Genomic DNA, 12,206 nt, shown 5'->3' on the forward strand with positions numbered 1-12,206 from the left:
AAGTAGAACTCAAAATTGTCTGCCCCACTATGTTAAAACAATAGAGAAAGATGAGCTGGGAACAAAGAGCGCATAAAGCCCGAGGATTGGAGTTGTCAATGGAAGTGACGATGGGAAAATCCCTCTGAGCCTGCATTTGGGCTGCTGGGAGGGGATTTGCATCAGAATCCACAGATCACCAGCACTGGGCAGCCCTAATATTTAAAATGCAGATTCTAGACTCAATCAGGCGGGAGCCCAGAAATTTGCATTGTTAACACCTGTGTGTGTGTGTGTGTGTGTGTGTGTGTGTGTTTTATAAACACAGAAGGTTGGGAACCATGGATAACTAAGTGAAGTCATTTTGTCACTCAGATTTGAATTTTCTACAGGCTATAGAGTGCAGTTTGGCTAAAGCAAAACCCAGGTACAGTCAGGACTACACAATTCCAGTTCGCTGTGGGTTGGGAAGGGATGGGTGGGCCAGTGCTGGCAAGCCTTGATCTTTGCCCGGGCTTGTCCTTCTGGGGAGAATTACCTGCTTCTGCTGGACCGAGGGTGCCCTCATCTCTGGCTAGAGCCCGTGCTGCCATGGAAGACTCTTTCCAGTGCCCACTAAACCTTGATGTTCACCTTGTCCCCTGCCCCCAGAGAAGTCATCCGGACCCTCCCATCCCTGGAGTCTCTGCAGAGGTTATTTGACCAGCCGCTCTCCCCGGGCCTCCGTCCACGTCCTCAGGTAAAGGGTCTTGGGGTTGAAAAGGTGAGATTAATACACCAGGGAGGAGGATTGAGTTAGCCAGTCCTGAGGGCTCAGGAGGAAGAGGGGAGCACTGCCCATTGTGTGTTCACTGGGCAACAGCAAGCAGGTACGCATGGGTTGGGGGTGGGAGCCTCAGCCCCTGCCCTTTCCAGGAAGCCGTCTCCCACTGCCAGATTTTGATTTGAGGAATAAAGATTTCAAATTATGCACTCATCAGCAAAACTTATTTGTGCCAAATAAGGGGGTAAGCAGGGCCTGTTCCCATCATTTCTTATCAGAAACTGAAAGGAAAGAAAAAGAGGAGATGTCTAAACTCTTGATCCTGCCTCTTGTCCCAGGAGGAGCAGGATGAAGGTGCCCCCCAACCCCCGCACCTGCTCATGGCCTGGCAGGAGGCCAAGGTCCTGTTGCCCATTAAGCAAATGTCTGTGTAACAAAAGGTGTCATCAATAAAGTTTTAACAAGTTTTTTAAAAAAGCAAAAGCTGTATCTTAGGAGAAAATACCTGCAACAAAGATTAGGGATGAAGGATTGCAGATAACAAAAGGTGTCATCAATAAAGTTTTAACAAGTTTTTAAAAAAAAGCAAAAGCTGTATCTCAGAAGAAAATACCTGCAACAAAGCTTAGGGACAAAGGATTACAGACGAAGTATTCATGTTTATATTATTATTTTTATTTGAGACATGGTCTTGCTTTGTCGCCCAGGCTGGCGTGCAGTGGCACAATCACAGCTCACTGCATCCTCAAACATCGGGGCTCAAGCGATCCACCCCACCTGAGCCTCCCATGTATTAAAACTGCAATACTTTTGCACCAGCTAATAGCTGGGGATTACAGGTGTATGCCACCATGCCAATCTCCTTTTAAAATTTTTTGTAGAGACAGATCTCACTGTGTTGCCCAGGTTGGTTTCAAACTTCTGGCCATCTTCCTGCCCCAGCCTTCTGAAGTGCTGGGATTACAGGTGGGAGCCACCATGCCTGGCCATTTTTTAAAAAATTCCTACAAATAATTAAGTAAAAACAATCCAATTTTTAGAATGCGGAAAGGCTATAAACAAGGCGGTTCACTGAAGAGGGACAGGGAATAGCCAGTATAGATATGAAAAGGTGTTCAACCTCACCTTGTTAGTAACCGGGAAATGACATTTGACACTAGGCAGCCTCTTCTTGCCTATTAGATGGACAAAGAGTTGATGCTCAAGTTGATGGTTGAGTCAGGACTTGGCTAGGGTGTGGGGTGGAGGAGGTGCTCACAGGGGCTCACTCCTCTGCTGTTGGGAATGGAAATGGGTTTTCTGAACGGCAGTTTGGCCATTTGTATGAAAATGTGAACTGCAGGCATCCCTCAAGCCCGCAGTTCCATATGTTGGCAGCTTCTTAGGGACTACAAGTACACAAAGAGTAACAGAAAAAAAACATTGAAAATCACATAAACAGGCCAGGCGTGGTAGTTCACGCCTGTAATCCCAGTACTTTGGGAGGCCGAAGCGGGTGGATCACCTGAGGTTGGGAATTCGAGACCAACCTGACCAACATGGTGAAACGCTGTCTCTACCAAAAATACAAAAATTAGCCAGGCATGGTGGTGGGCGCCTGTAATCCCAGCTACTCGGGAGGCTGAGGCAGGAGCATTGCTTGAACCCGGGAGGTGGACGTTGCAGTGAGCCGAGATGGCGCCACTGCACTCCAGCCTGGGTGACAGAGTGAGACTCCATCTCCACCTAAAACAAAAAAAAAAGGAAAAAGAAAAAAAGAAAATCACATAGACATGGAGAGCTGGTGAACTGCAGTGGTGCAGAATTCTATTCTAAGGTGTGAACACTGCTCTGGAAAGATCTCCAAGACTACTGTTAGGTGGAAAAGCAAATGGCAGGATGATATAGAAACTCTGATGGAAGTCTCCACGAGGAAATCAGATGGGAAGGATTTAAACCCAAAGGGCCACGCTGGTCACCACAATTCAGGGATGAGACTGGGGAGAAGGGGACTGGGCCAAGGGGGATTTTGAGTTTGCCCACATTGTTAGTTTAAGTTTTCTACGGAGAACACGAATTTGTATTTTACTTGTGCAACTTTCAAAATTCAGAAAAAAAGAATTTTTGCTTTCTCTGAAGTGAATGATGGGTTAACTTCTAAGAAAGTAAAAGCAAATCTAGATAAAACGGGGGCTCTGCCCGACACTTGAACTTAAGTAGTTTGAGTGGAAGAACACACAGTCAAGTCTTTGAAGTAGATTAGAAGCGAGAAAAAGCCTCGTGAGAGAGGCCAGCTGCAGTCCCAGTTACGGTGCTGCCTGGTGGAGGCCAGTCTCTGCATTTGGTGGCAGGACAGAGCAGCCACCCGGTGGAGGGTGGGTCGTGCTGCCACACTCCCCTCCCCTTTATGAGACCCTGAGTCTTGAAGAAAAACAGAAAAGGTTGTTCTTGATTTGTCTTTAGGAATTCAGAAATCAAGAGGGAGTTGAGGCTGCCTTGAGGAGAGGAAAGAACATTGGTCCATGGATCAGAAACACCTGAGTTCAAATTCTGATTCACCCTCCTGGATCTTTAGTCTCCCCATCTGTGAAATGGGGACAGTAATATCTCTGCAGGGTTTGGTTAAGGAGTGAGTGAAACTGGGTGCGTGAGACGTCTGACCCTGCTAGACTCTCACCAACATGAGGCCCTTTCCCTTAAGTAGGCAAGACAAGCTGGGGACACCCAAACCCCTGTGTGGTTACTTGAGGACTGCTGGGAAGTGTGAAATGCAATGTTATCAAAATGCTGGCTGGCCTGGGGGATGGGGGAGACCTGGGTCCACCCTGTGTGAGAAAGGAGAGCCGGTAACCTCCCTTGGATGGTTAACCTGCCTTGGCGCCCACTTCCTTCTTTTTTGAAAAGCGCAACTGAAAAGCAAAGTGAAAAAACTGGGTCAGCTGATGTAAACCCTCAGGTAGCAGTCAGACCAGTCTACCCTTTAACAGGCTAAGCTGTGAATTCTATCCTCAACCTCGACACTGGTGACATTTGGGACTGGGTTGTTCTCTGTCGTGGAGGACTCCTGTGCACTCTAGGAGTCCTCCACATCCTGGCCTCTACCCATGAGATGCCATTAGCATCCCCTAGCTGTGACAACTGGAAATGTCTCAGACATTGCCAAATGTCCCCTGGAGGGCAAAATCGCCACCAGCTGAGGACCACTGGGCTAGCCCCCAATTCAAATCTCAGGTCTATACTAGCTGTAAACTCACCACTCTGACTCTATTCCCCCATCAGCAAAACAAGGATTAGAAAAATCAAGACATGTGAGGATTAGATGACTTAATATATTTCAGATGTGCTTGGCATATCATACGAACTCATCAAATCATCATTAGGCAGAAGTATGGGGAAAGCTCCAGCATTTTTCTAATACTTTTTCTTTCAAGCACGAACGCCCTGTTTGTCAGTAACTTCATTTATGTTCTCTAAGATCTTGTTAGATCTCCCCTCCCAAAAGTCACAAATCCAAAGAGAGAGCCGGTGGGGGGCGGGGGACCTGCAATTGCATGGTGACTGCCCGGGGTGAAGGCAGGTCATTCCAAATGTCCTCTACTGTGAAAAGGAGGAGGCTTGAATCTGTGTTACCGTTTCAATTATTTATGAGATAAATAACCCTAAAACAAGGGAATCCTGAACTATCCCATCTCCTGACCAGCTTTTCTTCTCAACCAACAGGCAGCCATTCTGTTGTTCCCTTGCTTGAGTCTTAGCACCACCCCTTCAAGCCACTTTCCTGATTGACAATAACTAAAGAAGAATTGTAAGCTTTATTAAGAAGCAAGGGAAAGACCAAAAAGTGGTTAGAGAAAGCACTGACAATTATTAACTGCTGTGATGGTGGAGTGACGGTTATTGGGACGGGGAATGGTGTGGTGTCTAAGGGTGGTAGTGATGGTGATGACAGAGGTGGTCATGATCATGGGAGGGCTGGTAGGAGTGGAGATGGTGGTGGTGATGGTGATGGTAGAGGTGGTCATGATCATATGGGAGTGATAGGGGAGGAGATGGTGGTAGTGATGGTGGAGGTGGTCATGATCATATGGGAGTGATAGGGGAGGAGATGGTGGTAGTGATGGTGGAGGTGGTCATGGTCAGGGTAGGAATGGTGAGAGTGGAGATGGTGGTAGTGATGGTGGAGGTGGTCATGATCATATGGGAGTGATAGGGGAGGAGATGGTGGTAGTGATGGTGGAGGTGGTCATGGTCAGGGTAGGAATGGTGAGAGTGGAGATGGTGGTGGTGATGGTGATGGTGAGGGTGGAGATGGTGGTAGTGATGGTGATGGTGGAGGTGGTCATGATTATGGTGAGAGTGGTAGGGGTGGAGATGGTGGTAGTGATGGTGATGGTGGAGGTGGTCATGATCATGGAAAATAATAGGTGTGGAGATAGTGGTAGTGATGGTGATGGTGGAGGTGGTCATGATCACGGTGGGTCTGGTAGGGGTAGAGATGGTGATGGTGATGTTAGAGGTGGTCATGATCATGGTAGAACTGGTAGGGGTGGAGGTGGTGGTAGTGATGGTGATGGTGATGGTGGAGGTGGTCATAATTATGGTGGGAGTGGTAGGGGTGGAGATGATGGTAGTGATGATGATAGTGGAGGTTGTCATGATTATGGTAAGAGTGGGAGGGGTGGAGATGGTGGTGGTGATGGTGAGGGTGGAGGTGGTCATGAACATGGTGGGAGTGATGGGTGGAGATGGTGGTAGTGATGGTGATGGTGATGGTGAGGGTGAAGGTGGTGGTAGTGATGGTGATGGTGGAGGTGGTCATGATCATGATAGGACTGGTAGGGGTGGAGATGGTGGTGGTGATGGTGATGGTGAGGGTGGAGGTGGTGGTGGTGATGGTGAGGGTGGAGATGGTGGTAGTGATGGTGATGGTGAGGGTGAAGGTGGTAGTGGTGATAGTGATGGTGGAGGTGGTTATGATCATGGTGGGAGTGATGGGGTAGAGATGGTGGTGGTGATGGTGATGGTGAGGGTGGAGGTGGTGGTGGTGATGGTGAGGGTGGAGATGGTGGTAGTGATGGTGATGGTGAGGGTGAAGGTGGTAGTGGTGATGGTGATGGTGGAGGTGGTTATGATCATGGTGGGAGTGATGGGGTAGAGATGGTGGTGGTGATGGTGATGGTGAGGGTGGAGGTGGTAGTGGTGATGGTGAGGGTGGAGGTGGTAGTAGTGATGGTGATGGTGGAGGTGGGCATGATCATGGTGGGAGTGATAGGGGTGGAGATGGTGGTAGTGATGGTGGTGTTGGTGGTGATTGTGGTGGCCATGCTGATGACTCTGGTGGTGCTGTTGAAGGGGATCCTATTGATCACGGCAGTGTCATTGATCATTGTGCAGAGGCAGCAGTGGTAATGGAGGTGGTGATAGTAAAAGTAGTATACTAAAGTAGCTGGGTGGAAAATTGAGGTCAAAAGCAAGTGCAGCCTGGCTGCTATATTGAGCAAGGGGTGAGGTAAAGGGACATCACCTGCCTGGTGATAACCCTGGTTCCATTCTGCTTTGTGTTCACATTAGTCATACATGTGTCTGATTTTTCTCATTCCACCTCTTATTATGAACTTAATAAGGTATTAATAACTTAATAAGGTATCTTATTAACTCTACATTTCCACACCTAGCAACATGTCTAACATAGAATAGATGCTTTGTAAATGTTTCTTCTGTGAATAAGTGCATGAGACCATGTACTTGGCATCAGGCAGACAGGATACATGTCTTCCTCTGCCATTTACTAGCTGTGCGACCTCAGACAAGTTAGTTCATCTCTCTGGGCCCTGTATGTACTGAACAACTTAACTGAGCATCTTCGTTGGCCAGACACTGTTCTGAGCCCCAGTGTTGCAGTACTGAACACAGTCCTCTTGATCTCCATTCTCATGGAGCCTCCATTCAGCAGGGAAGACAAACAATGAACACATATGGGAAGGAGATAACTTTAGCTCATGGTGATTGAAATGGAACAAAACAAGGCAACTTGATAGAGGTGACCTGGTGGCTATTTTAGACAGGGTGGTCAGGGAAGACCTCTTTGTGGGGCTGAGACCTGAATGATGAGGAGGTGCCCCTCCCAGGGGAAATTCAGTCTCTGGAGATTCCTCAGAAGGGAAGCTCAAGGCAGATATGAGTTGAGGATGAGAGTGGCTCAGATCTTGGTGGGGCGGGTGAGGTGGGGGGCTGCATCATATAGGACCTCGGAGGGCAGGGAAGGGGTCGGGATCATTTTCTCCTCTATGTGGAGAAGAACTGTACTGGGGTTTCAAGCAGCAGGGCTGGGTCTATTTTGGAAGTAGGATGGGAACACCATGCAGCAGGTGTAGGAGGGAGGAAAGGTAACATGCAAGGACAGTCCTCGAGTTTTGTTTAAGCAACGGAGTGGGTGAGGTGAGAAGCACCGGGGGAGAGGCAGATTTACAGGGAAGAAGAAATGAAGATCTATTTTTTGGCCATGTGAATTCTGAGAAGATTGTAGAGATCCCTGTGTCCTCATCTGCCGGAAGGAGATAATAATAGAACTTGTGGGGCTGCGGGGAGGCTGGAATGGGGTGAGGTGCAGAGAGAACCCAGAGCATTGCCTCTCGATGGTTCAGGTTCAGTGATGCTGCCCTGATCCTCTTTCCCTCCTCTCCCAGGTTCCTGGTGAGGCCAATCCCATCAACATGGTGTCCAAGCTCAGCCAACTGACAAGCCTGTTGTCGTCTATTGAAGACAAGGTACGTGTGGGGCTCCTGCGGCTTCTCTTGGTCTCCTCTTTGGTCCCCTCTTTGCATGGAGAATGCCCAGATGCACAGGCTCGGTGTCCCCTTGACCCTCTGTCTCTAACGCTGCCGCCCACAGGTCAAGGCCTTGCTGCACGAGGGTCCTGAGTCTCCGCACCGGCGCTCCCTTATCCCTCCAGTCACCTTTGAGGTAAGTGGCCATGGGACAGCAGAGCCTGGGCTTGGGCTCCACAGCTGGGCAGAGAGACATGTTCTTGTTCCTGTGGAAAGAGGGACTGGGGCTTGAGCTGGGGAAGAGCAGGGAGCGCATTAGCCAAGAATGGCAGTCAGTTGACCTTTGTCGCTGTGATGGCGGTTCAACGTCAGAACGGGCACCCAGAGGCGACTGGGAAATCCCCTTCAGAGGGAAGCTACAAGGGAGGAGTGTCTCATTGGGCCAGGCACCATGTAAACTTTGTCCTTCTCAAAATGGCAGAGATGAGTGACATCAGACGGGGCTGCAAAGTACTGCCTCAAGCGGGTGGGGAATTCAGAAAAAAAACCGTGCGATTCCTGTGATTTCCATGAGAATGACTGGATTAGAATCTCCAGACTTGACCCAAAATGCGTTCTTTACAATCCCCAGAGATTCTAGTATATTCACCCCAGCACTGGTCCCACATTCAGGAATCCAGTGTGAGACCCGCACCCCCTCCGCCACACACACATTCCCCACCCCAAAGTCCTTTCTAGACCTGGTGATTATCCTCTATTAAGATAAATTTCCATTTTCTGAGCATGCCTACGCAACTGTTGTGGGTTTTCTTTTCTATTATTATCAGTAAATGTTCAATCAGTGGTTGTAACAAGGCCTGGGAGTTTAAATCTATTACTAAAATCCTTTCTGGAAGTAGGTGACACATCAGATTAATGAGTGTTGTCAAAGTCATCAGTGAATGAACCATTTCCAGCAATTCGTCTGTTTTCACCAGCAAACCTGTTGGCAGAATGGCTCCCCCACACACAGTGGACGAGGGGGATGCCCCTAGAGTCTCTGTGATTCCCGGGAGACGCCTGTGGAAACATGCACGTGCGCCGCTGGGGCAAGAGAAGCCCAGTGGCCCCACGAAGGATGCACACCAGAGGTTGCCCAGCCATGTAGACAACGGGTTCGGGCGGGGGAAGCCTTGCAAAAGCCCAGGCAGAAAGTCAATGAGTGACACATCTCTTCTCTTCTAAGGTGAAGGCAGAGTCTCTGGGGATTCCTCAGAAAATGCAGCTCAAAGTCGACGTTGAGTCTGGGAAACTGATCATTAAGAAGTCCAAGGATGGTTCTGAGGACAAGTTCTACAGCCACAAGAAAAGTAAGACCCCTCGTGCCTATCAACCACTGCCCCTCACCTGCCTGTGGAATTCCTGCCCTCTCAGCTCACCTCTCAGAAGGCCTGCCCTGCAGGTCTGTCTTCCGCACGCATGTGCACCTGCGCTCATGCTTTTGTGTGTGTGTGTGTGTGTGTGTGTGTGTGTGTCTCTTCTCTTCCCCACCAAGACCCAGTGTGATCCATGCTATCACCTCTCAGTGCCGGGCACAAAGCCTTGCACAGATGAGGTCTTGTTGACAATTGGGTAGTGTCTGTAGCACAGGATAAACTAAACTGTGAGTACATGGACTCTGGAACCAAACTGCCTAAATTCACGTCCCAGCTCTGCCACTTAGCAGCTGTGTGACCTGGGACATGTCATGACCTCTCTAGCCCTCAGTTTCCTCATCTGTAAAATGGGGATGATAAAAATTATGTGAATAATATGCTCAAGGCTCTTTAGGCTAGAGCCCAGCATGTAGTGGCCACTTTGAGAGTCAGCTGTTATTAGTAGGTTCTGAGAACCATCAAATCAACTCATCCATAAAATGGAAGCTCTTCCCACAACAAATGCATATAGAGAAGCTGCAGTGGGGCAAGACAAGGGGATCCAGGGCCAGCAGGACAGATGAGGCCCCTGCCCACATGGAATTTATATTCTGGTGCATTGAGTGGCTGATAGAGACTCAAATACATCTGTCAATACAGATGAATGATCAGATGGATGATCTGTCAATACAGTGGATGATCCAGCTATGAAAAGTGCTACAAAGAAAACAAAACAGGGCAATGGGGTAGAGGTTAACTGGCAAGAGGGGATAGTGTAGAAAGGGCAGACATGGAAGTTTCCTCTGAGTAAGAGGCACATTGGCGGAGACCCCGAGGCTGAGAAGCAACCAGTCGGGCAGGGGTCTGAGGGAAGAGCATCCCAGCTAGCAGAGCAGCATGTGCAAACGCTGGGAGATGGGCACTGGGGCCTAGGTCAGGGAGGCCAGGCAGGGTGTCAGGAGGCAGGGGGGTAGGCAATGCCCAGTGCAGTGCCACATGGGGCTGGAGAACAGCAGCAGAAAGGACCAGAGGGCTGATGAAAGCATGAGAGTTTCCTGAGCAGCCTCTGGTTCTGGCTGATGGCAAATGGACATCTTTCTTCATCTGGGTGGCCAATGGGTTCCCCCGAGAAACCTGATCAATGCGTAGACCCTTGCCTCAGATAAATCCCAACCTTCATACAACAGTTTGCATCCCATGTCAGGTTTTAAGACCACTAGGAAGCCCCCCAGGTCCCTGTGGCTACAACACTTTTTTTTATTCTTTAGTGTCTCAAAGTTCATTTAGAGGGGCATGGTTAAGGTTGCCACAATTAGCAGATAAAAATACAGGAGGCCCAGTAAAATTTGAATTTCAGATAAACAACCAATATAGTATATGTATGTCCCATGCAATATTTGGGACATACTTATACGCAACAATGATTCACAGTTTTTCTGAAATTCAAATTTAACTGGGTCTCCTGTATTTTATCTGGCTTCTTCAGGCATGATCAGCACCTTTTTTTTTTTTTTTTGAGACAAAGTCTCGCTCTATCACCCAGACTGGAGTGCAGTGCCGCGATCTTGGCCCACTGCAACCTCTGCCTCCTGGGTTCAAGTGATTCTCCTGCCTCAGCTTCCCGAGTAGCTGGGACTACAGGACCACCACCACACCCAGCTATTTTTTTATTTTTAGTAAAGACAGGGTTTCACCATGTTGGTCAGCGTGGTCTCGAACTCCTGACCTCAAGTGATCCACCCGCTTTGGCTTCCTAAAGTGCTGGGATTACAGGCATGAACCACTGTGCTCAGCCATCTTTTGTTCTTAATAAAGTCGTATGCACTAAGTGTGGGGAACTGGGAGGACCTTGGCAGGGCCTGTGCATTCAGAGTCCTCTCTGTCCCTGTGTCCTTGGAGACAGGATGCTCTGTCCCCCAGGTATAGGGAGGGCTCCTCTCATATAAGGCTCTATAACCTGCTTTAGATGAATGTCAGAGGGTCCTTCCTGCACCTGCCATTGCTCAAATTCCTTCAGCTTAAAATATTCAACATGCTTAGGATGCCATATTTTGAAATAGTGCATCCTGAACCCCACTGATAGCACAGTGGGGTGCTAGTAGCCCAGTCTTGAGTCCCAGGTCAGCCACTTGTGACTTGGGTCTGGTGCCTTTTCTCTGGTCCTCAGTTTACTCTTCTGTCCAGCAGGGATAATAGCAGCATCTTGCAGGGCTCTCATGAGTCTTATGTGGGTGAACATCAAAGCAACTGGTGCCCAACCTCCAGGGAGTGCTCAATGTGATTGACTGTCACCACCATCACCACCATTATTATTACTCTTCCAGGGTAGCTGTGAGGGAGGCTGATCTCAGGGAATGGCTGGGGGTGACATCATAGCTGTCATAGTCCTGCAGAGGGGAGCTCATAGCATCATGGTGGCCCCTGTGTATAGTGGCAAGCTGGGCAGGAGAAATGGGGAGTCACTGATGATTTGAACAGAAAGGCTGTGTGGAAAGTGAGCTTAGAGTGGTGGTTTCCTCTTATCTGTTGATATGATTTGGCTGTGTCCCCACCCAAATCTCATTTTGAACTGTAGCTCCCATAATCCCCCTTGTCATGAGAAGGACCGGGTGGGGAGGTAATTAAATCACTGGGATGAGTTTTTCCCATGCTGTTCTCATGGTAGTGAATAAATCTCATGAGATCTGATGGTTTTATAAAGGGTAGTTCCCCTGCACAAGCTCTCTTGCCTGCCGCCATGTAAGACGTGACTTTGCTCCTCCTTTGCTTCTGCTATGATTGTGAGGCCTCCCCAGCCATGTGGAACTGTGAGTCCATTAAAACTCTTTCCTTTATAAATTACCTAGTCTTGGGTATGTCTTTATTAGCAGCGTGAGAACAGACTAATACATCTGTTAAGGAGAGAGGGGTGGCCCCAACTTGGATAAGAGGAGATGGAAACGTTAAGATGAGTGAAGATTGTCAGAGCACCTGATTACTAAAAAACTTAAGATTGAAAGAAACACCTCCCAGGGTTCTCAGAAGTGCTGTGAACTTTTGTCGGTTTAATGCAACAGATATTTGCGTAGCATCTTCTATGGGCCAGCCCTTCATCGTGAACACTTCCTCTAAGGATTTGCTGTGGAGAAGGGAACGCTGGCACATGGGCAGGTATTAGAATGTGCTCCGGAGGGAGGTTAGTCCCGAGGGAGGACTGGTTAGCTCTTTTGGGGAGTGAGGGCAGGAGACTTCACACCACCGATGTGGCTCTGACCGGGATTTGAAGGATGAATAGGATTTTGCCAAGCATGAGGCAGGGGAGGGCACTGGTACTGAGAGAATGGG

At 48.8% G+C, this 12,206-nt stretch overlaps 1 protein-coding gene across 5 annotated transcripts in view; it reads left to right on the top strand.

Annotated features, from left to right (window-relative positions):
- The window catches only part of INPP5D (inositol polyphosphate-5-phosphatase D), a 149,026-nt gene that overhangs the window by 79,409 nt on the left and 57,411 nt on the right, over window positions 1–12,206 (top strand). For all 5 annotated transcript variants that reach the window (XM_016950726.3, XM_016950727.3, XM_063790880.1 and 2 more), the window contains exons 6-9: window positions 631–718; window positions 7,408–7,488; window positions 7,613–7,684; window positions 8,714–8,837. In XM_016950726.3, coding sequence (XP_016806215.2) covers window positions 631–718; window positions 7,408–7,488; window positions 7,613–7,684; window positions 8,714–8,837 — 365 coding nt within the window. The remainder of the gene's footprint in view (window positions 1–630; window positions 719–7,407; window positions 7,489–7,612; window positions 7,685–8,713; window positions 8,838–12,206) is intronic.

This window comes from Pan troglodytes, chromosome 13, assembly GCF_028858775.2.
Source record: "Pan troglodytes isolate AG18354 chromosome 13, NHGRI_mPanTro3-v2.0_pri, whole genome shotgun sequence".
Taxonomy (NCBI): Eukaryota; Metazoa; Chordata; class Mammalia; order Primates; family Hominidae; genus Pan; species Pan troglodytes.